Here is a 25819-nt window from a genome sequence, read left to right on the forward strand (position 1 = left end):
ATGCATTGCATGGATATAGAACAAAAAAAAAAATCTAGTAACTACTGCATCCCCCAACAACATCGGCAGCTAAAGTAGTGATAATTGTTGCATTAGCCGCTAGACCAAGGTAATTACTGTTATTCACCAATTTAATTATAAATAAACTTTCAAAAATAAAATAAAGATTCATCGTAGATGTTGCAAAAAAAAATAATAATAATAATAGATGGCAACAATAAAATAATAGATTGTTTCAATGCTCAAGATTCATCTCGTGGGAACAAGTTCAGTTGGCAGTATTGTTTCAATTATTAATTTTTATAGAATAAAATCATTCTTCAAGTATTTGAAAATTCAAAATTTACAATGATGTAATCTATTTTATTTCTAAAATAATGTTGGTGTGGGCGGATATGAACAAATTAAAAAGGCTCTTCACGTTTACGCGGCAGCAATACGAAGTACAAACCGAGCACGAAGGGTCATTCTGACTCCCTGATTTCTTATGTCTTTTGGCCGCGGAAAGGAGATGACCGACCTTCAACCACTTGGCCATAGATGGGAAATGTTCCGTACTTTATGGGTTTGGTTTGTGATTGCGGTCGGTGGATTCCTTGGCATGTGTTTGAGATAGAGCTGAAACTTAAAATCTGGTCAAATATTAGTGTATTCATATTTAAAAAATACAAATATAAATATGAGTCTGATGTAGAAATTTATATTTATATTTATTTTTATCAAATACTTCAAACCATAACTTAACAGAAGTTAGTCAAACCGTTAACTTTTAATGGGAACCAAATACCACATCAGAAAAAAAAAAGACCAACATATCCTTATAAAAACCTTCCTGAGGTTTATGTTTATTACACTTACACCTAATATTTTGTAAGAACCTACACTTACACCCATTTAAATTGACAACATTAGTGAAATTATTTATCTATTGTAAAAAAGTTAAAATTACCTCTATAAGAAAATAAAGCTCCTCTTTTACCTTTTTGACTCTCGGAATTCTTCAAAGTATTACATTTTCAAGAGTCTTCTTCTCTTCGAGATTAAGTGGGTAGGGGTTCTTTCCTGCTTCACCACCCCACCACGAGTGTCTCTTCCCGATGAGCGTTCTTTTCCGACGAGCGATCAACAACAAACTTCCTTTCCAACTGACATCCAACGACGAGCATCCTTCTCCATCAACCTTCATCCTTCTTGATATGGTTTTGTTCTCGTTTTTCAGCCCACCACATCATAGAGATCAGAGATATTGGTGTATTATTTGTTAATTTTGAGTTCTACTTGTCCAATACTGTAGACATGATTCCTGTGAGTGAGGATTTCTATATCTACATAGAGCTATAATAGCACTGGCAACCTATCATCAAGAGAATCCAAATCAGTACGTGCATGAGAACTCTTCTTTTTGGAAGGTGCATCAGTTGCGGTTCCATAGCTTGGCTTGGACCATGGATAGGCTGGCTCAAGCAACAATTCTTGATGTTAGTTTCCTGCGGCAGAAAATTCTAGAGGCATCTACTTGCTTGAGAGATCTAAATTGCTTGTTCCTTGGCACATGGCTATTTTTTGATAATTCATCAAGATCAAGCTCAGATTTATGGCGCCTCACGACTGTTCTCCTCCTTGGGTGAATGCTATATCACTTAAAGATAATTTGGTTGTTTTTTAATTTTTTTTCTAACGTGGCATTTAGTTCCATTTAAGTTAATGGTTTAACTAACATTTTGTTAAATTATAAGTTAAAGTGTTGGATAAAAATAAACCTCAGAAAGATAAGTATAGATTTTTCAAACTATTGAATATAAATATAATTTATCCTTAATTCTAGCGGCTTTTTGTAATTTACTCATCATACAAGAGCAATTTTGACTTTTTATATGAGGTAAACGGATTCACTAATACCGTTAATTTAATTGGGTGTGAATATAAATTTTATAAACTAGTGAGTATAAATGTAATAAATATGAACTTTAAAAAAGTTTTTATAATTTATTTTATTTTAAAAATAAATAGCTGTGATTTTTCGCTGCGTGCTGCATGCAGCGTGGAGAATAATTTCTCGGTTTGAGACCGCGGCGACCGCGCTGGTACCAGCGGCGAATGGAAGAACCACACTTTCTTCAGTTTTGTAACGCGGTTGAGACTTTGATTCGGTAGGAAAGTAAGAAGCAAGTTCCCATTTTGTCTATAAAAGTCGTAGCACGTGGACTGGTGTGATTAATTGTAGGGTTGAGTACGACCCCAGTTTTGTGAGTTCATGACCATGAGCATGAGCACATGCATGCGTGATCATTTCATGTCCGCAGTAAGTGGCCAGGGGCTGTGGAGGATGACGTTGGTCCTAAATGGGTGCTGCCATGGTCTAAAATTTCAGAAGTAATGGTTTTCATATACAGACATACATACATACATACAAACATATATATATATATATATATATATATATATATATATATATATATATATAGTATAATTAACCAACTATTATTTTTAGTACAATTCAAGTGATTTCATTTGAGAAACATTAAAATTTTATATTAGTTTAGAAATAGTTTATCATGTGAATAGCAACATAAGCGAGGCCGGGGTTTTATACCTATATTTGCCTTCATCTTCTCATGGAGATCAAATTTTGGAGGATTTTCCCCATCCTTTCTTCTCAAAAACAGAGAACAAACAAAAGAAAAGAAGAAGAGGAAGAAAAAGTTGTGGGAAGGTGGGTGTTCTGAAAAAAAATTATCCCCATCTTTAGCCTCACTCAGTTAATAAGGAAAGATCATTTCCTATATTGAATGCACCATTTTGGTATACTACTATAAACCCCATTCATCAAGCACGCATTTTGGTATACTACTGCAGAAATGAATGGCTGTGATTAGCTGTGTGTGCGGCCACATGGTGCATGCAGTGCATGAAATAATTCTCAGTTAACAAGGGACTCAAGCAGGGTATGGGCACACCATCGCAGCACTGGGCCCTGTGATTTGGGCCTATTCTCTGCTTGGGCAGCCTCGTTGTTTTAGGCCTTTTTAGGGCCTTTGATTTCCCAACTCAGGCAAAAATTGTCGTGTCCATACCAGAGAAAATCCTCCAGGAACCCTCTCCCCTTCTGCCACGTCCCACTCTCAATACAAATCCTATAACATGTGTGGGAAAGAAGCGGGACAAATTCTCTCACTAATGGAGTCTCCATCGAAGAAGGGGAAAAAAGAAATCCCAAGTGCCACTCTTTGTATCCCATCCCCTTTCTATGGGAAACGCCGCTCTCTCTATCACTTTCCCTTCTCATTATAACCTGCATGATGTTAAGGACTCATATGTATTGAAAGATACATATTATTAATGAGCTGAAATTTGACATTTAGAAAATAAAACCATGGTCAAAGAATGAATGTTTAAATATAATTCTCAAATTATAGGATGTATGCGCAGGCTTTCAAATATGTATGTGATACAAATTTTTTGTAAAGTCGATGCACTTATATACCAAAAGCTTCTTTGATATATATATTTGACAGTGATCAATATACACCTCCAAGTAAACCAATACATATTGTCTAGAGCTTTGTCTTTCATGGTTAGAATCGAAAAGATGAGGAGATGAGACTTGAGAGAGTGATGCTTCGAAGAGACAAAGGGATGAGATAGAGAGACGAGGGAATGGGATAGATATCGGTGCTTGGGATGTTTTTTCCCTTCTCGCCGTTCAACAGGGGTTTTGTTAGTAAGAGAATTCCTCTCCTTTGTTTCCCACACATGCTTTAGGATTTATATGAGAAAAAGTATGTGATAGATGGAGAGAATGTTCTCATAGTTTTTCATTGGTGTGGGCACCAAAGGATTTTTCAATCGGAGCCGAGCAAAATCCCCTTGTAGTGAAGATAGCTCGATCTCCTCACCTAGGAACACACATGGTCCAACAATTCCATCATGTGCCTAGGTTATTACACCACATCAGCAGGTTGTTACAACATGATTCTACGTTTGTTAGAATATGATCCCATAACCATAAGATTCAGAATTCCAGATATAAATAAGCCCACAGACCCTCTGCATAAGGTAAGATCTCCTAATGTCCTATTGCCCTAACGTCTAATTCCCTACTACTGAATACCGGCATTTTTCTCTTCTTCCTTACTTTCCATTAAAAAAACCTTTCTGGTTTAAGCATCGGAGGGTCCAATTGGAGCCAATTCGATAAGTTCTCTAACCCTTCTCCTATTATGTTGCAGATTCACGAAAATGGTCCACATCAGCAACCTAAGATTTAGGTAGGCAGCAACAATATTGCATGAATATGAAAGTTTGGAATTAATGTTTAGTTGAGTTAAACATGTATCTGAGGTAAGCATGTAGTGTTGCTGGATAATGGCATATCTTGACCTGTAGGCAGTAGTTTGAAGAAAAGAACCAGCAGGAATGTCCGGTCCCTTCTTTTTCGATCCCCCTTTTTGTCAGTTGACAAAATGTTGGACATGGGTTACATGGAGACATTCCAATTTTCTCTGATGGTAATTATAAAAAAGGTGCATCTGATTTCTTGGGATTATGTATATCAATCTACTTTAGATGAAGGCTTGGATATTCCTTCATTGATGAGGACTCGGTGGTGCAGCTGTCCTAGTTGATCAAGAGTTGGTTAGGGTGAACATTTATGTACTCGACTTTTTGCTAACCTCCTGATTGGCCTTGCCCTGGGTAGAGTAAGAACTTGGCCATTTCCATCTCTCGTCACAAGTAATATGGAACAAAACCTACCATCTCGAACTCCCTTAATCCGGGAAATTGATTAGCGGGTAAAAAAAAAGATTTTTTAGCGAAAGTTCGCTTGAGAATGTCCCCCTTCTTTGTTTCCGGTCACATAGGACATCGTGATGAGGAGTGTCCATCACATACTTAATAATTAGGTTAGAACCATCAAAATATATAAATTCTGATTTGTAAATCTTTTTTATAATATAAATCATGTTAATAGTTTGTATATTAAATCTGGATGACTTATTATCAATTTTTATTGAAATTACTCTTCTATAATAATTCGAGCTATGCGGTAACTTTCGATAATGATCCCGTTTAGCCAATCCTGCACAAATATGGTCCAATAATTTAATTAGCATATCTAATTATTATTTTCAGATGTAATAAAACCTGCAGCCCAGCCAAGGCCGACCTATTGGAGGATCTATTTGGAGAACAAATTTTGTTTAAGATTTCCTAAGATCAATGTGAGGCAGACAAGAAATATAAGCTAGTTTTATGTAAGATTTCCGAGGATTAGTGTGGCCAAAATGAGGCAATCATGATTCATGAAACATAACAAGTATTCAGAAGCAAGAAGGATAAGGATAATGTGATTGATAACCCATTTACAATTTCACATAACATAACCAAATCTTTGAGGATCTTTATTTATCAAATTCAGATTGAATTCAAAATTTCGCATCCCGTTTAGAGAGAGAGCAGCTTAAAATTGGCAATGACACTTGCCACGCGTTTGGGTTCTGATTAGGCTGCGGATGTGCTTTTATAGCGCCTTGGGCCAGCCTAAAGGACAGACCAGTTCAATATAGGTGTTATATTTGTTGGGCCAGTTCAAATCTTGTCCACCAAACATTCCCAGCCCAGTTATTTTAGAAAGAATCAGAAGCCCAAGGTGCAAATCTGGGGGTAGAGGTTCATATGTAACTACTCAAATCTACCTAAAAGTGAGTAAAGTTAGAGAACAAATATATTTACAACATTTGAGCGAAGGCTCAAGTTATTTGAATACAGGAAAGGGCAAAGAAAAAAAAAAAAATCCCCTTCACGTGGCAAGAAAAGCCAATGAACAAGCATGGTTCAAAGAAAAAAAACAAAGAAAAGTACTACAAATATAACAAACAAGATCAGTGCGACATGAACACCATCATCTTCTCGACCGCAATTTTGATGATGAAGATGAGCGTGCAGACCTATCAAATTCCTCCTTGTCCTCACTAAACGCTTTTATCAGTGCATCTTGCAGTTCAAGGTATCTCTTCCTTCTCTCTTCTGAGCCGTCTTGCCCAAGAGAAGTGAGCTCTGTATAGTCGTCATCCATGATCTTGTTAAGAACCTCTGAGCACCGTCGGAAGAATCGCTTGCCAAGCTCCACTGGCAAACGTCATTATTTAACTCGTCATTAGTTTCATCAAAGGATTATTTTCCCCCATTATTCAGTTAAGCTTTATGCACTCTACAGCGAGTGTTTGACCAGGAACAATTGTTTATTCTCTACTCATGCATTAAGAACAGACCCTTGGCACAAGCTGCAGTATCAGATCCGACCTTACCACCAAAAGAAATCTACTCTAATCTATTCTCGGTCCTAGAATGATAGAAAAATCAAAATAAAATCATGGTGTAAATTAATGTAATAAAAAAATAAACAGATACATGCAAGTATGTAGAACATGTATGTGTGTATCTATGTCTGTACGTATATGTGTTTATACGTCCATTATCCGTTTGTCTCGCAGGAAGATGGCAGAGGAATGGTCTAGAAACTTGTTCCTCAGCTTCTATGTGATGTGAATACAGTTTCAAACTCCAACTCAAAAAGAACTAGATCATCCTAATTTGTTTGAATTATTGTCTCTGAGTCCGGTGGTGATGAAATGTTAAAACATCTGTGGGTGTTTTTTGTTTTCAATTAATTTCTTAGAGAGTCGGGCAAGCGGAGGTATGAGTTCATAAGTTTGTCAAACCATTCCTTGGTTTTAATCCTTTTTCAACCCCTACAAAACTTATAAGACTCTATCTTTTGAAGAACACAAACGACATATTGAACATAACATACTCTTATTAAGTCGCTTCTGCCAATAGATCAAGTGTGGATATGAAATAAGATATTTGGTGAACATCTATTATCTAAAATATATTTTAATACACTATCAATTCAGATCAGTTGATTGAATAAAGGTTATCAAAAAAGATTTTGGTTTAAGCATGAAAATGATGGTGCAAAAGAACTGCTTGCTTTAACAGCTGCAGCTCCAGTCTGAAGCTTTAGTGTAGTCACACACTAAAGACAACATTCTCCTTCTTCCTGATTAACATTACATGGCCCTGGATTAGTCTGTCCATGACAATTGCCTATATTCTTTTAAAGATGTCCAAGTTCTCCAGGGAAAAAAATAAAAAAAACATTCATTGTCGAGCATCGTCTATATTCTTTCCCTCCAAGATAAATTCTGATCTATGTGGCAGCCTCAGCCAACCTGGTCTAAAATGGACAATTTCTATTCCTATATGTCATTCACCATGAGAGTAGTAACCCTCCTTATAGTTTAGCCATGCCCTTAGGATATCAGGGTGTGGCCTATGCTTTCCTTCTATTGATTGAAAGTTTCTCGGCGACAAATCTATACCAGTGACATATTTGTTGGCAAAATCTATACAAGTGACATATTTGTTGGCAAATTCTATACAAGTGACATATTTGTTGGCACATTATTGTACGGTGTATGCATGAAAAAGAGAGAGTACATGTTAAAAGCTAATGTGGCACCTGTAAACTATATACTGTTTCACCTCTTCCTATCAAAGAATCCTTTTTTTTAAGAGAGCAATGCTCAGGATTTGAACTCTGGACCTCAGGCAAATCATTAGGGCTGAGGAACCAGCCAACTATGTTACCAGTTGTCAGCCAGATAACCATAAATTAATTACTAATTTCATTACTTTCTAGGAATCAAACCAGAAAGAATATTGAGAAAAGGATCAAGATGCTGATATAAGTACCTGTTCTAGAGAGTGCTATCATTCGAGCTAGGTACTCCTGCCTGATCCTGAAAGGTGTTTCATTTAAAACCACTGATGTCCTCTGATTTGTAGTTGTATGGTTTGAAGTAGAACCTAGGGTAAATTCCATAGTGCCATCCACTTGAGCAATATCCATGGCAACTTTTGCCTCCATGGGGAACAAAACCCTTGCAAGAGCAACTGCATGGTCATGCAACAAACATTAAAAAATATCACAAAATTGGATTCCTGAATAACAGCAGATAGCTGATGCCTTTATATGCTTAGAGAAGTTCTGCAGCAGTCATTACTCCTGTTAATATGTTCTCATTTCCCAATTGACCCCTGCGCCCCATCTACTACAACATAGCACATCATGTAGTTCCACGATGCCACTTTGGTGACAAATCAAATGATGGATCACTCACTCTTTTCCACATTACCACAATGTTGGACCACTACCGTCACAGGGTTCCACCATAACTAATCCTTCACGATGTTCAAATTCCTAGCTAACACACTTTTTTGTTATTCAAAATTGATTTGATCGCCAGCGATGGGACATTTACAAAAATAAGATCGAGGAAGAGAGAGAGAGAGAGAGAGAGAGAAGGTTTCACCTTTCCCACTAGTTTATAGATAGACAGCAAAATTGTCTTGTGTATGATTTCTCAAATACAATGATAAGTATGTGGTTTGATTTATGTTTAAATGGCCTCCCTGCATCCATTAAAGCCTAAAAAAGACTATAGCAGTTTTTTTTCTGTTCCTCTTCTCAGAAGTTTGTTTTGGGAAAGAACACCCCTGTTAATGCTTCAAAATATCGCTTGATATTAGAGGTTTTCTTTTATAATTAATAAGTAGGAGCTTGTTCATGTGATTTTAATTACAAACTGATTTATACTTTGTTTTATATTTCTTTCTATTTTTGATAATATAAATCATAGGAGAGTTTTAGTTACTTACTGTTGAGTATCATGTTCAATTTTAAGATCCAACTATGGGTTGAGTCTACCAGGTATATACAGATGGGTCAGGCAGTGCTCATGGAGCATTAGATGTTCAAGGTGGAAAGTATTAACCCACAAGCCAGTTGGATCAGGTTTGGGTGAAGCACTCGATTATGTGTATGCGAGATCAACTCCATTCAAACCTAGACCTGACCCAAACTATAGCCACCCTATGTACCATATGTTTATTACATAATCTGCCATTTTTTCTTTAAAATATCATAATTTTGCCTGATCATGTAAATGAAAATGATTTTGTTAGTATTCATACTTTGGTCCATAATACACAAAGTTCATAGAAACAAAATGCTTCGCTCAGGATCCTTGACCCAAACACCAAGACCTAAAGCTTAAGTGTATGATCCATCACACTGTTCACCTTAAAGCATGTTTATTCCCACACTTAACCCACACATTTGACAACTATTTCCTATAGAAATCATAAGCAATTCGACATTTTATTAGTAAACTAATTATACAAGAATAATCAAGTGCATCATCAATCAATAAAAACCAACCTAACATCATAATTTACGCTGCTCTCCATCGTTCTACTGCACTACTTTTCATGTTCATACAAATATTGTTAGTTTTAATCGGTAATCGGTGATCAATTTTCTTTATGTAAAATTCACTTTTTATGCTCCAAGATATGATTTAAGAATTTCTTGTTATTCATATGCGGTATAGTTAGTGCGGGGACTTGCAAACAGTAGTTTGCAAGGATCAAAGATTGCCAATCCTCAGTTGACAATCTGAAAACAGAGCTAAAATATCTGGCTAACTTATCTTCAGAATCATACAGATGAGAAATATAAGATACTGGTTGCTTGCAATGTTACCTAACAAAAATAACAGATATTAGTACTATATCCTATATGACATGCAATGTGAAAGCAACAACTTACATGAATGTGTGCGTATCAATTTAATAGAGTACAATCAAAACATAAGTTTGCAGTTATAAGATAAAAATGCAAAACTCCTCCCCAAAGGATAAAAATGCAAAACAATTATGCAGGCAGAAAAATAAATCACCTCGGTTCTCCAGGTACAATAATCTTCCACGTAGGTCATCACCTGCCATCGCAAGAGAAACAGAAGCTTCTCCTATTAGTGGGTCCCTTCTTTCAGCTTGCTCTAATATTTCAATGCACAACCCATCCTTGGGAGAAGCCTTTCCTTCTTCAGTAGACCTATAGTAATCCACAGACTTGGTAAGTCTCTTTGAGATTTCAAGTGCTTTTCTTCCATCTAATGTTAGATCAGATGGTCTAGCTCCCTTTGTTAGCAGGGACACAATAATTTGTGGTTCTCTACGCATCGCAGCTATGTGAAGTACGGTATAACCTCTCAGATTTCTGTGATTAACATCTGCAAGTCCAAGATCCAGAACCTCCGTTGTTATTTTTGAGTCACAATGTGCTACAGCATAATGCAGTGCATACGAATCATCTAAAGAGGTGTGTCCCTCCGTTAGCAGCATTCTGACTAATTCAACATCATCTGAATCAAGAGCTCTATGTATACTTTTGACATGTTTATTAGGAAAGCCACTGATTTCAGGCCAAACTATTCCAATACTTAAACGCAAATCCATTATTTGCTTGACAATATCTGGAGGCAATGCCTTGTCAAGTGTGATAAAATCCAGGTCTGACTTGGCTACTATTTCGATGCATTTGGTAAGCAATCTGGCACAAGATTTACTGCACATATTCGCAACATTTAGAATCACTGGTATATCATCTATAGCCACCTTTTTAAGAATATCAAGAAGGTGTCTCTGCAATGAAACAAAAAAAAGATGATAGCTTACCATCTTCTCAAAGCCCTGAACAACAATCAAAAAGAGAAACTACTGCTCAAATTTATAGACATTGTAAAATAGCTTAACCACTACAATAAAATCAATCAAGAAACCTACGTTCCAGGAATAGGGTTAAGCTAGTTCAACCCACCCAGGAAGGCCCAACACACGCTTTGCTAAACTAGAACCTTAGTCAAAACCAAACTTGCAATTTCCATATAATAGTGCAGCTTCAGTAAATTACAACGTCATTTCAATATCTTTTAAGACATACTTGCAACATAGGTTTCACTAATACAAGTTCATAAGGACATTATTTGGAGCTTGCAAAGCTTGCCTTAAGGTCAAGCTTAAATCCAGAAGCGACGATATTGCCATGTCAAACAGCCCTGCAATCAGCTTCAGATCCAAATGTATTGATCAATTAATTTGAGGAGGATGCAGATTGATAAGGGGTTCAGATGTAGAAGGGTCAAGAAAAAGAAGATCTAAACAAAAATACAAGTTGTGAAAAAGAAAGAAGACTTTGCAGTGACAGAGCATATATCTCAGATAGGAAAGTTTGCAGGGCCACGATGCCAATTTCATAATCTTTGCTGGTTGTGACCAGTGTTAGGAGTGCGCTTATATAAATGATGAAGCAATATGAAAGTTGAAACAAATTGAACTATCAATAAAGTTCATTCTCCAATTCATTGTAAAGATTGTTAGTCAATGTCCACCTCCTCCTTTCGATCCTCAAAGATGTAAATAGATCATCTTCCATCTAAACACTGTTTACTAAAATCCAATTAAGAAAAAGATAATTGTTTTTCAGATAAATCACCTTCTAATTCAACTCAAACCCAATCCAGAATTCATTTTTAAGCTAACCTATTATTTTAAAACTACTAAAACATCAAGAAAAGAAGGAAGACAAGTAGCAGCAAGCAGCAAAGATCGAATTTAAGACAACCCGCCTCCAAAATCAACCGAAACCAAATCAAGAACTCATTCTCAAGACAACATTTTCATAGAAACAGTGGGAACATCAAGAAAATAGAGGGGGGGGGGGGGGGGGGGGGGGAAAGCAAATCAGAACAAGAACTCATTTTTGCAAACATTGCTTAAAATCTCGAACCGCCCAACACACAAAAGAATCAAGAAGTAAATAAAAGCGTAGAGCAAAGAAAAATTAAATTTTAGAGAATATAACTCCATGGTCGTCTCAGACCCGACAGAGAAAGCATACAATCAATTAATCTAAAGTTAAAGCCTAGCAAAACTTCAAGAAAACAGGAAGATAACTTAAAACTCGAATCAAGAACTCATTTGTAAGCAAACCGTTACTTAACACAGCCGAGAACCTTGCGAGCGCAAGAAGTAAAGATCAAATATTTAGAGAACCCATGTCCAGCCAAAACAGACTCCGAACCCAATCAAGAACTCATCTTTTTGCTCGAAGCTACACAAAAAAGAAAAAACTTCGAGAAAACAGGGAAAAGAAGCCAGAGAAAGATCGAACAAACCAGTTCTGTGGCCTCACCTGGAAGAGGTTGACCAGCTCGGAGATCTCGAAGGTGAAGGAGGCATAGAGCACCTGGACCATGAAATCGACGGCGGGCCGGCAGCCCTCGTGGGAGCACTCCTCGTCGACACACGAGCAAAACCCCCTGGGAAGCGGGCCCACCCGCCCGCGGTAGAGGTACCCAAGAACCGCCACCAGGGCCTCGTACCCGACCTCCAAGTCCCTCACCAGCTCCCTGAGCTCCAGTTTCGCCGGCACCCCCTTCTCCCGCCTCGCGAACACCTCCCGGAAGAAGGGGCTCCGGGTGGAAAGCACGCAGCGGTGGGCGCGGACCTCGCGCAGGGGGCTCCCGGCAACGGCGATGCTGGCGTCGGCGCAGAAGTCGAAGTCCGGTGACTGGAAGAGGGAGCCCAGGTTGTCGGAGAGGCGGCGGAGGGCTTCCACGTCGGCGGTGGCGGACTCCACCACCGAGGCCGCCGCGGGGATGGCGTCGCTGAAGCAGACGGTGCTGCCGTTGTCGGAATCCGAGAAAGCCGTCGCCGCGGTGAGGTGGCTCACTTCCATGTGCGGCGTTTATACAGCGGAAGATTTGTATGGAACAGGAGGAAAAGAGAAGCGAGTGAGAGGGATGGAAGGTAATGGAAACTGGGGGAGATTGGAGAGAATGAGCACGGAAACGATTTGGATTTATTTGGTCGGAGAAAGAAAAGAGCTAAGGACAGAAAACGTAAGAGGGAAGGATGAACCGATAGTGCATGCATGGGCACCCGGAAAAGGGGTCAGCCTATTTAAGTATTTAACTAATTATTCTCATAACTTTTTTTTTTTTCTCCCATTCGCTTGATAAGCCCGCTCCTACCTTGATGTAGGATAAATGCATCCAACAAAATAAGAAGATAAAATATAAAGAGGCAATCACCAAATTGACCCACAACATTTCATCAAAATGTTCTGCTATATAGAAGGAGGCCATGTAAGATTCTGATGCTTTTTGGATAGATTGCACTTTTTATCCAAGAAAGTAGCTCAATCAATTATTTTATTTAATGTGATATATTCTCTGACTAATTAGTAAGTATAAAATGAAAGTGCAATGTTGGTGGTAAATGGACTTCATCCTATCCACACTTTTGCATATCAAATGCTTTAAAACAAATAAAAAATATTTAAAAAATAAAATATGCAACTTAGCAAGTAAGCACAAATGATAGATATAGATCATTTCTCATATTTTCTTAACTGGTTCTATCATCGCATTCATTTTCATGCATGAAATTGGAACATATAAGTTCCAATTACTCCTCGGAGCAACATAATTCATATTTTTATGCAGCTAGACTGGATGATCATGATATTGATTTAACTGATATTCTAAGTTGTTAATCATGATTATAAACAGCAAAAAAACTATCGGCACATTTTCCTACAATGATGGATATATTTGATAATATATGTTCCTTTTTGATATATACAGGTAACAACATACAGGCCCATCCTTATTACGTCCCACATGCGACATGTTAATCACAATAAAACCAAATCGAGCTATCAGCCAACCACATTGATTTGCACGGAACTTCAATGTAAAACTAAATAATATTTAAGTAATGCCATCAATTTGCAATAATAACTAGAAAAAATCTTAAAATTGATTGTGCCCCAAAGGGCTAGGAAAATTGTGTTGAATTTTGTACCAAAGAAACCATAAACCGACTTCTAAAGCAGTGTTTGTGGAATCCATCTCGAATTGACTTCAAGACTTCGAATTGACTTCAAGTCTTCAAACAGGACATCGCATGACCAGAAAACCCGTGGAAAGTTTGAGCGCGGGTATCTTCGATGACCAGGCGCTGCTTCCGGACGATGCAGGTGAAGTGCGGAGGAACACCAGCGATTGGAATCAATGACGTGGCTGTCAGGTGAGGAGAAAAGTGGCGACCTTTAAGTGGGACAGTACTACGAACATTCATTCCTTTCATACATGTCGTACCCTTATTCAGACACGTGTGGAGACCACATCCGTGGGTTTTGCATGCGGGGAGGCGAGATAGATTCCAGAGCCCCCGCGAGATTGGCTGTGTTAGTATAATTTTAGAAATCACGTATCAAATTATAATATTTTTTATTATCATAATTCTGTATCAGTTAGTATTATTTTTTTTTATTAGCATAATTTTGTTAGTTTTGTATCAGCGAATATTATTTTTCTTATTAACATGATCATATATCAGCTTATATTATTTTTCTTATATAGAGTCTGTACACGAATATATATAACTTCTGAAATGTATCGAATGTGCTGGAATAGAAAAATAAAATCAATTTTCTCTCTTTCTCTTTTTCTCTTCTTTTTCTCTTTTTTTGTAAATATTTTAACTTTATTACTTAAGAAGGTTGCTTATTCATAAACTGATCCCATTTTAAGGGATGGAGATTGTTGAACCAATAGGGATTGTGGCATGAAAGATGCCATATTGCCGTAGATAAGCTTCATAGAGAGGATTATGAATTATTGGTGGTGAGATTCAAGTAGATAGAGATGAAGTGTTCAATAACAAGATTTAAAAGGAAAAGTTGCCTCCGAAGGATGATGATGTGAGAAAGGTACTAAAGCCAATTGTTTGACACATGTAGGAATTTCTCACTACAATTTTCTTTTTATGCAAAATAACAATAATGAACAACAACAGCACATTTCTGGCTTCAAAGACAATTAGAACTTCAACTGTAACATGTTATTATGGTTTGGGATTATCTTAGCATTTTTACCATCAAATTTATATTACTATTGTTCAAAACTTTGAGGTAGGATTATCTTAGCATTTTTGCCATCAAATTCATTAACATCTTGGGTTTGCAGTGGACTAAATTTTAAGATTTTTTATCACAGCAATGCAGTGCATAAATGAACAGTCTTGTGGGTTTTTCCTTTGTTATGCACATCATATGTTGCAGGTTTTTTCTTGGTTATGCACATCATACTATTTTATATCTAATTATCAGGTTAAGGTTGCTAAGGGGTCATTACAAGAACGAATTGGAGGAAGCAATGAATAAAAGCACTCAAGAGTTGGAAAACAAACAGAGCTTCTACTTGTGAAGTTCGAAGAGTTGCAGAATATGATTATCGATCTGCATCTATATCTTCACATATTTTCTTATTTGTGCACATAAAACATTGTAAGCATCCCAGTGGATACAAAATATAGAAGAGATTACATAAATACCAACACCCACATGAGTGCATTTGTTGTTAAATACACCAGTCTACCTAATTTGCTCTTAAAATGCTTTATAGTCCTGGTGTTGTCGTAGATAACCACTATTTTTGTAACAACCCAGGATCTCATCCAAAATGGCTAGCCAGAAGGTATTACTTGGGTTCTTTGATCCTGTATAAGTACCCAAGATCTACCCAGCGAATAACCGATGTGGAACTAAACACACGCCCGCACGGATCCTCACATACTCTCCCCGTTCAAGTCCTGACGTCTTCATCAGGCTAAGGGTTGAAATATATTCAAATCTAATCACAAACACCACGATCGGTCCGTGATCAGCCCCAATGGATCCGTGTTGTAATGTCTCTTAATCCACATAGGTTATCGGCCGGATCTGCTCTAATACCATTTGCAACAACCCAGGATCTCATCCAAAATAGCTAGTTGAAAGGTATTATTAGGATCCTTGATCCTGGATTATTTGTGAGAATAAACACACGCCCGCACGGATCCTCACAATTTCATTGGCATATTTTGCAAGCTTAGAACTGCATAATTGTGCTCCCAAAGTAATGAAGGCACCTGAATCCAAAGAAATATGTTCCGCCAAGGCCTATACTTCTGAGGTTAGATGTAAAACAAATAACCAGAACTCACATACTGGCACATATTCTTATATTCCGAAAAAAAAAAGCAAAGGTAAAACGAAGACCAGCATGCGTAGTGGGAATCCGATTCTTCCACTAAAGCCAGCAAATTTTGACCATGCAGTTCATACCCAATTTCACAGTATAAATCCAGCTGTAAGCATAAGAACTGCATATGTGAATATATTCAAGTCTACGAAATAAAGAATAGGCCTACTGATGTAGCTACATTGAGTTTCACAAAATAATTCGAGCTCTGAATATGAGACCCACTTGCACATAGAATAAGTCTAGGAATTCAAACAAGATAGGCCTGCTTATCTATTTGGATTCATTTTGCACAGAATAAAACAGTCTAATCTATAAGACCTGCATATTCACTAGTTACTGAACATGTATATGGATTTAAGATAGTTGAACTTAAAAGAAGGTTTCCTTATAAACTTGGATTCAGTTCCACAAAATAAGCATAAGTATCATCGCATATAGATGTACATGCCAATATTCAATCCTTTTGATGTAAAGCAGGAGGAAGCCTGAGGTTTTATGTACAAAGTTTATTTGCAAAGGTCTGCCTTCTTGACCTCCCCCATGTAGGAGGTGAAAGAGAGAAACAGGGACCAAGGTTTTCCTTATGTTCCCTTGCATGGGAAAACAGGCCTGACATAGTTGAAGCAGAGGAACTCAGCATAAGAGGCATCTACGAGAAAGAGCATCTATCTTTTTGTTTTCTTGGTAAATCGGCTGCTCATACTGTTCTCGCATGAGCATAGTGAGCTGCATCACTAGCAAAAAGGCTACACAAAGCAGAAGGAGAAGTCTGCTGGGTCCAAGCGTCTACCTTTTTCAGCCTGCTTACACCACTCGAGTTTCTTCTTCACTTGTGAGGTCCTGGAGTAATGCGTTGTTGATGCTGGGCTTTATGCCAATATTCAATCTTAAAAAATGTAATTGGAGGTGTACTCGAATAAACAGAGTTTCGCATTTAAACCAAGTTTCTAACACTAACGCATGCACAAGCACATAAATTTAAGTGAAAATGAACTAAAATCAAGGCCTGTTAATGGATTCAATTTCACCAAATAAATACACCTATCATCATGTATACCGAAATGTCAATCTATTCAATCTTATAAAACAAATCTAGGGCTTGGTCATTAAAAATTGATCTAATTTCACATTATAAAACCACAAACTAAAGGACATGAACATGTCTATATATCTAATCCTACCATGAGACTATTCAATCCTTGATCAGAGAAATCTGAATGATGCTTATAAGTTGATGGATCAAACTAAATTTAAGGCAACAGCATAGTGTACATAGGTAGCAGATGTGATGGGGCCATATGACGAACAAGTTGCACCATTTCTCAATTGATGCAGCTGCAAACTCTCTGTAAGTGCCTTATCCAACCCCCATAACCACAGTACCAGATCAAGAGGGATGTTGTCAGATGTCATAAAGATATCCTAGAATAAAATTAGGTTGGTATAGAAGTGACAAATGAAAATTTGAGGTTTCTTTTTTTTTTAACTCAACAAGCTCGGTCTATATGGGTCAAATGCCATGGTAAATGATATATTCATAAGTTTTCTACCAAAAGGGTGAATTTTATAGTTTGGGCACCCCAGGAAATAGAACCTGAAAAGAAAATACAGCAATCATTTGATTATAAGATCCATGTATGACATTATCTGAAGTACTTGCAGTTCACTAACTAGTATGTAGCACTTAAATTCTAGTAATACATACTATAAATGAATAATGCAAGATTGCCTAATTTGAGAACATGGTTACACAATAATATGTGACACAAAAGAATCTAAGAACTTGCTTAGCTCAGTACTCACCCACTCAAACTTCACGAGGCAAAGAATCTAAGAACTTGTACCGTTCCTCCAAATCTTCTGCCAGTGATTCTTCTTCGTCTCCTTCCTCCTCCTCGTCATTATCAATGATAAAACCTCCTAAAGTCTCATCTTCTTCATCCCCTTCAATATGTTCATCTTTTTGAGCTTTGACATCTTTCAGCAATGCAGGATGCCTACTATGGTGGCAATCGGGTCGGGTCAAGCATAAACGGGTCAGGTCAGATGTTAAACAGGTCAGAAAAGTATAAATCTGAACCTGACCTGTTTATTAAACAGATCAAAAATTACAACCTGAATCCGACCTGTTTAATAAACAGGTCACCCGACCCGACCCGTTTAACCTGTTTATTAAACAGGTGGATTTAACAGGTCGGGTTGGTTTATGCTTATCCGTTTAACTAAATATTACTGTAAATAACCAAAAATAAAATACTTAAAATAAAAGAGGACCTTTTTAACCCGCTGCCTTCTCGGCTTCTCCCGACCCATCTGCCGTTCCCCATCGCCGCCGCCCGCTGGCTTCTCCCGAGTCCCGACCCATCCGCCGCTCCCCATCACCGCCACCCGCTGCCTTCTCCCGACCCGTCCGCCGCTCCCCATCGCCGCCGCCCGCTGCCTTCTCCCGACCAGTCCGCCGCTCCCCATTGTCGCCTCGTCCACGGCAGCGCGGCTGGTCCCGGCGTAGGCCCACTCCTCCCAATCCGAGCCCCCGTCCGCCCAGCCGAAGCGGATGAGGACCTTCTCCATCTACCACTAGAAGCCTGGAACCCCGACGATCCCTCCAAGCCTCGGCTCTAGAGTTACGAGATCGATCTCGCCGAGTAGATGGAGACTGTCCCCCGGATCGCGAAACCCTTGAGTTGCTGCGTTGTTACCTCCATCGCAGTCCGTGGGCTTGCTCGGGTCCCTGCTGTCGTCGCCGTTGACGAGAAGACGGAAGTAGTCGGCAAGGGGGAGGAGAGGGCGGAGGCGGAGGTCCGGAGGAGAGGCGAGGGGAGGGTGGAGGCGAAGAATCCGGAGAGGGCGGAGGCGGAGGTCTGGAGGAGAGGCGAGGGGAGGGCGGAGGTGAAGAATCCGAAGAGGGCGGAGGAGAGGGGAGACCGGGAGTCGGGAGAGGGACACTGTGGGTGAAATTGAAATAAAATCGGAAAAATCCCTAGGGAGAAAGGAGGTCACGGTGAAATTGGGCCGAGCGGCGTGCGGGCTTTTTTTGGGCCAGAAAATTTGATCCAACAAATATTAAATGGGTTAAACGGGTTAAGCGGGTCAGATATCTAAAATCCGTACCCGACCCAATTAATAAATAGGTTAAACGGGTCAACCTGTTTACGACCCGAACCTATTTAGGCCAAACCCAAACCTGTTTATGGCGGGTCGAACACGGGTCGGGTTGGCGGGTCAGGTCATATTTTGCCACCCCTAATGCCTACCACCTAAAGCATCACTGCACCTTTTTCAGCATCTTTAGATCTGGTATGGTAGTTAGGTCTCTTACAACTTCCAAATTTTGCAACCAATACCTTCTCTTCCTTACTCTCCCCGTTCCAATTTTCGTCTTTGCTGCCTCCGCCTCTGTAACAACTCAGAACCTCACCCAAAATGACTAGCCATAAGATATTATTTGGGTTCTTTGATCTTATATAAATACTCAAAATCTACCTAACGAATAATCGATGTGGGACTAAACACACGTCCGCATGCGTGCTCACATATTTCCTTCGTTCAAGTCCCGACGTCCTCGTCAAACGTTCACATTCATTCAAATCTAATCACAAATACCACAATTAGCATGTGGTCAACCTCAATGAATCTGTGCTGCAGTGCCTCCTAGTCCACATAAATTACGAACCGAGTCCGCTGTAATACCATTCGTAACAACTAAGGACCTCACCCAAAAAGGCTAGCCATAAGATATTATTTGGATTTTCTTTATCCTGCATAATTATCCAAGATCTACCCAACGAATAACCGATATGAAACTAAACACACGTCTGCATTCTCCTAACTTTCCTCATTGGGCAAGTTGCTTCATGGGTAAGTTCATCATCATCACCATCCCCTCCTGGATCCTCAAGGAACCAATTCCAACCTCCAATGGGACGAATCTTTTGCTTTGGGTAATTATCGAATTCATGACCTCTCGCCAAGAATCCAAACTCGAATCATGGAATTCAAATTAGCTAATCACAAGCATTCTCCTGGAACTCATAAGGCCGGATACCAGATGGGAACCAGCGGGATAAACACAAAATTTGAGCTTTAATTGATACAAAACAAATTTAAAAAATATTAAAAAAAAACCCAAACACTTGAGCAAATAAGCAATCTAACCTCTCACGGGGTCGATCTAGAAAACGTCAAGAGGAGCCTAGCTCTAGTTTCAGTCCTCCGTTAGCGTCTTCTTCATCTCCTTCGCCTCCAGGCGCCTCCGCCCTCGCCCTCCTCTCCTTCTCCTTTCTCCTCTCTAGAGTCCTCCTCTCCCTCATCTCCACCGCATCCAAGACCCTTTTCTCCACCTCCGCCGCCTCCTCCATTCCTTCGCTCCTCCTAGGAACGAAGAAAGAAGGGTTCTTTAGGGATAAGGAGAACCGGTCCCCAGCTCGGAGCTCGCCCTTCTCTGAATTCCGGTAAAACCCTTTTTCCCCGCCGCTGATGCGACAGACTAAGATGGGGTTCTTCTCGGTTACTTCGAAAGAGACCCTGAAATCCCCACGGGAGTCGTCGCACCCAGCATCATCGCTGATGGGGCCGAGGAGGCACAAGGAGAGGAAGGCCCAAACACCAACTCCGGTCCTCTTCCGACCTCGGCCTCGAGTTCCATGGCATCTACGAAGAGAAAAGAAGTTCAAGAAAAAAATTGTATTTTTGGGTTTGTATTGGATGAAAAGGGTAGAGGGAACAGGGAAGAAGGAAAGAAACGGAAGGAGGGAGCGGTTCCAAAGATTTTTTTTTTAAAAATAATATATATATATATATATATATATGCGTGAGTTTTAATATTTGGCTCGGTAGCCCGCGTTTCTTCCAATAAAACCAAAAGGGCCTGTTATTTGGTAGATGAATATTATAAAAAAATTAATCAATTTTTTTATTGACTACTTATTCGCATCGTTATACTTCTTTAAAAAATAAATTATTTTTACATAAAATAGAGAAAGTTTTGCCCATCTAAAATGATGATAAGTCATTTTTTCATGCGCTAGAAAAATTATTCCCAAAATACTCCTAACCCCTAATTATAATATAATAATATAATAATATATATTATATTATTATATTATATAATAATAAGTAATATAAAAATAATTTAATATATTGTATTATATTATATTATGATGATATCATAGTATATTAGATTATTATTATAATATAATATAACAATAACATTATTATATTATGTTAAAAAAATACAGTATATTATTATTATTATATAGTATATTATAATATATTAATACATCATATTATATCTAATATATTATAATATAGCATATAATATCTATATTATATGTAATATAATATAATATAATATAATATAGTTTTATATATTAATATTTTTATAATAAAGAATATTATGAAAAATATGGATGGATCTTAGCAACTTATCAGATAAAAAAAAATGAGTAATAGATTTTAAAGTCATTCTTTAATACATAAAAAAACATAATAAATTATTTTTTGTCTAAATATTGCTAAAAAATATTTCTTTAGAAAAATATAGATTCATATATAAGTTTTTAACCTTCCAAAACAAAGGCCTAAAATGGTCAGGTGTTACCATCATATCATCAAGTAAAAAGTAGAAGCACTCGGTGATCCATCTGACATCATCTCTCCGTATCATTTCTTGCCCCTCCTATTCCTCCATCTCTCCCTTCACTACTTGCTTTCAGTATATAATAATACAAGAAATAGAACCACCGTATAAACAGGCAAGAAGTAGAATCACTTGGTGATCCATCTGACATCATCTCTCCATATCATTATTTGAACCTCCTGTTCCTCCATCTCTTCCTTCACTACTTGCCTTTAGCAACTCTTGTGGACCAGATGTCCATATATTCCGAATGATCAAGGAAAAGTGCTAGTTAGGTCATGGGCACCATCAACTTGAGCACCTAGACGTCATTATACAATGGTACACAACAAAATCATCCTTGGTGGAGAAAACAAGTTGCACTATTTCGAGTGCCAGGTACGATCGGCAAAGAATGATCTGTTTGGGGGGCCCAATGGAGACTGCTACGCGGGTGAGGTTTCTTATTCCTTCTTCTATTATGTACCAAAAAAAAAAAGAATGATATGTTTGTTCTGGATAAAATAGGTTATTATAATGTTCTAATTAGTTTATTTATCTATATATAATAAATATGGGTGAGATTCAAATTATATTTGGTATAATTTTTTTAAAATTATATCATTTTCAAATTAGATGATAAGCATCTCACATCGTTGATTCAAGTTATTAGATATGATCTATTATTTTTAAATTATTATACAATGAAAATCATGTAATAAGGAGGTTTCTAGCTTATGCATCAAATATTAAGAAATTAGATAAAGATGTCTCTAAATTACATGATTTCGTATGCGTAAACAATTTAGAGGTAATGGATGATAATTAAAAGCTTCGATTATAGATGAAATCCTAATCGTCCATTCAAAAAAAACAATGTTTGCTTGATATTGCACCAGTTTTGATGCCTATGCATGCCACTTCAGTATTAGTAGATGAACATCTTCCATCATCATTTCGAAATTACTAGTAACTCTCAAAGTGAAAGGTTTGAAAGCTATATCCTTTGAAAGTTTATGCGTGAGTTGGCCTCACCAGTCATGGATTTTGCACTCAAATGCTGTCCATCCCATACCAGGCGGCCAAAGTGATCTGCAACAAATTTAGTAATCCTCGTGGATTAGGATACATTAGACACGTAGCAGTAGTTCTCTTACATTTGCCCATCCAACCAAAACAAAGGCTCTGCTTCTCCATTATAAAAGATTCAAATATGATAGAATAACCATTCATTTAATTAATGTAATTTCATCTTTGCCTATTAAGGGCAAGTATTTTATGCATCCAAATCCAAACATATTTTGCCCCATAGATTTGCTTATTATGGAAGAATAAAACTGTACGACATGGTTACAGAAATCCAATTAATATCATTCCTATATATAATTGGAGCAAGATGATTAACGTGAGCAATTAGGGTCAACGTAGGGGGCTGGGCCTTGGTATCGAGCCAGTGCGCACTTTAATCAGGCCACGAATTTTTTTTTAATTAAAAAAAAGAACGTGCCTCTTATGCGAAGATCCCAGCTCGTGCGACGGCATTGCAGTACCGGTACGTGTGACCCGGTCATCACGGCATGGATGGGAGGAGAGACTACCAGAGTAAAAGTTGATCAATATAAGTTTCCGAGCCGAGTCATAACGCCACCAAAGTAGTAATCTGGTGGCAACGAGGCTTGGGCTCCATCTGAGTTGTCCAGATTCGAAATACGTAGACGTCGATTAAATTAGAGGACCGCATGTCTCATATTTGAATGGCTGTGTGTGGATATGCTTTCGTTCCATCTGTACTGAGGTGGTTTTGGGGTGACGTACTCACACGTAGATAGTCCGGTAAAATTTTCCACGGATTGAGAAGGGTACGCGAAAATTTACGATCGAATATTTCATGTTGGAAGATGAGCCCAATGAGGGCTGCTACGCAGGTGGGTTCCCCCTCCCCTCTCCTATCTTTTACCAAAAAAAAAAAAAAAAAAAGAGTTGATGAATATATTAAGGTAGCAAAAGGAATCACGCAGAGTCACAGAATGTTCCGTATTTAGCGAAAAATGACAGCTAATGGTGGTCCCCGCCGCCGGGAGATTCGACGTCTCTTTCCCAGAAGACGAAAGGTGTGAAGCGATTTCGTCACAAGGTTCGTCGTCGTGGCGTTGTCCCGGAGATGAAGCGATCGACCTCAGACCCAGACAGAGAGAGATGACAAGGCCGGACATCGCTGACACAGGTCCTCCGGCTAGCTGTCGTCACCAATAGTTCCTGGGTCAACGACGGGTGCAGGTCGCTGTCCCCGGCCAGCAAACCGTGGATCTTCTGACACGTGGACCTCGAAAGGGAGGCAGGATCAGCAGTTATACCTGTCCCATGGTGACACGAGTGCCCTGAATCAAGAGCGGCATCTGGCAGTAGACCGAAGGTGCGGATCATCCACCTTGCACTTTCCACTCCTTCCTAAGTTTTGGCCTCCACTCTTTGTGAGCCGCTGATGTATTTTAAAAATAATAATATTTTTAGTACGATAAAATAATTATAAAAATTATTGCATAATATTATGCAACAAAATATTATAAAATATCGTATATATATTGATACATAAATATATAATATAATATAATATTACTGTAATATAATATAATATTATTATAATATAGTAATATAATATCGTATACTATAACATAATAATATAGCATAATTTAATATTATATAACATAATCTATCAATGTATTATGAGATAACATAATATAATATTATATTTTATAATAGAATATAATAATAAAGATATAAAATACTATGAATATTATTATTATATATTAATATTTTATTAATATAATATTTTTAGGAACTAATTTTTGGTTTTTTATTTTTTTTGTTGGAACTCCAGCATATTTCTATAATATAAAGAGATATTTTTTATAATTATAATATTTTACTATAAATATTTTAATCTAAAAAGAAAAATATTATTTGAATCAAAATAGTTTTTAGACGCATACTAAAAGTGCTTTTTCGAAGAATTTTTATTTCGGAGCTTGTTACAAAAAAGCTGTTTTAACTTTTGACAAAGCTAAAATAACTTTCAAATTTTTTTTACTAAATATTTCTATTCCATCCAAATTTTTAGAAAGCAAGATGGTGCTTTCTGGCTCACTAAAAATTCTGCGTAACTTTAATCTAGCATCATCAGACAGCAAATAGCTTTTACAAATAAATAAATAAATAATATATTATATATACATGTATTTGATTTATTAACATATATAAATAGAAGCTGGAACACGTAGCAGTCGCTGGATGGAGAACATTTATCTGGCTCCAGAAGGGCAAGATTTGCGCAAGTGAAGACAAAATGGCAAATCCAAGATGCTGCATATGGTTGTCAACGTCGGTGAGTAGTAAATGGTATATTGGGATGGGCCAGTTCCTAGCTTTACTTCGCATGCACTAATTTGCTCATGGAGTCTGGCTTCTTTTTTTTTATCTCATACGCAATTTGGGAGGGAGGCAGCCCTCTTTTTGGTACATGGCAGACAAAACATCCGCACCACAATACGTCGCGAAAGCTTCAAAAGAACCCAAGATGACTCTCTCTTCTATTATTACAAACCTTTTATTAAGGAAGGAAGGAAGAAAGCACTGTTGTCACCTTGGTTGGAATGCCACGTGAACGCCCTCCCCACCAGGATCCGTTGCCCGCAAGCAACGGCAAGTGCTCGTGCATGGCGGAAGAAGACATCGACGTCCACGTGGGACCCCCTCATTGCCCCTACCTTGTTTGCACCGAAAGCTTCGGGCACATCTTATCCTCTCCCACACCAAGAGATGTCTCTCTTCGTCAGCATGGCCACCTCCTCATCCAACCCCCAAGACCTAGACGTTAAAGAAAGACCGTCCATAATTCAATCCCCATCGCACCCTCCCCATCTGCTCATATTTACAACAATGACAAGGTACTCGTACGGCCTTGCTGTTGATTCGATGGACGTGTCAACCAAGCATGCCATAAGATCTGGACTTTAGCTTTGAAGTTGAGATTGTTTGATATTATTTTAAGTTCAGTTCGAATTTAATTAGGAATTAAACCAAAAATAAATATAACCTAATTAATCAAATTGAAAATGCAAAATTAGACTAAAAATTTATTCAAGTTCATACCAGACTTGGTTCAAGCTTGAATTAAAGCTTGATTTAAGTAAGATCTATA

At 38.0% G+C, this 25819-nt stretch overlaps 2 protein-coding genes across 2 annotated transcripts; both read right to left on the reverse strand.

The window, feature by feature from the left end:
• Nucleotides 1–5693: 5693 nt before the first annotated feature.
• Nucleotides 5694–14033, reverse strand: LOC113461809 (BTB/POZ domain and ankyrin repeat-containing protein NPR1-like). The gene is made up of 4 exons (XM_088707978.2): nt 12104–14033; nt 9807–10554; nt 7759–7959; nt 5694–6129 (listed from the first exon to the last, which is right to left on the reverse strand). The coding sequence occupies exons 1-4, from the start codon at nt 12647–12649 to the stop codon at nt 5903–5905; spliced, it is 1722 nt and encodes a 573-aa protein (XP_088564104.2). The 5' UTR covers nt 12650–14033; the 3' UTR covers nt 5694–5902.
• Nucleotides 14034–17104: 3071 nt separating this feature from the next.
• On the reverse strand, nt 17105–20734 carry LOC148700532 (uncharacterized; the record flags this gene model as incomplete). The annotated part of the gene is made up of 6 exons (XM_089926793.1): nt 17105–18075; nt 18704–18949; nt 19349–19400; nt 19818–19984; nt 20061–20085; nt 20202–20734. Coding segments are annotated over 6 exons (1287 nt in total), but the record flags the coding sequence as incomplete, so codon positions are not given.
• Nucleotides 20735–25819: the final 5085 nt, after the last annotated feature.

This window comes from Phoenix dactylifera, chromosome 12, assembly GCF_051530095.1.
Source record: "Phoenix dactylifera cultivar Ajwa chromosome 12, Ajwa_hap1_PhDact_Kaust_v1.1, whole genome shotgun sequence".
NCBI lineage: Eukaryota > Viridiplantae > Streptophyta > Magnoliopsida > Arecales > Arecaceae > Phoenix > Phoenix dactylifera.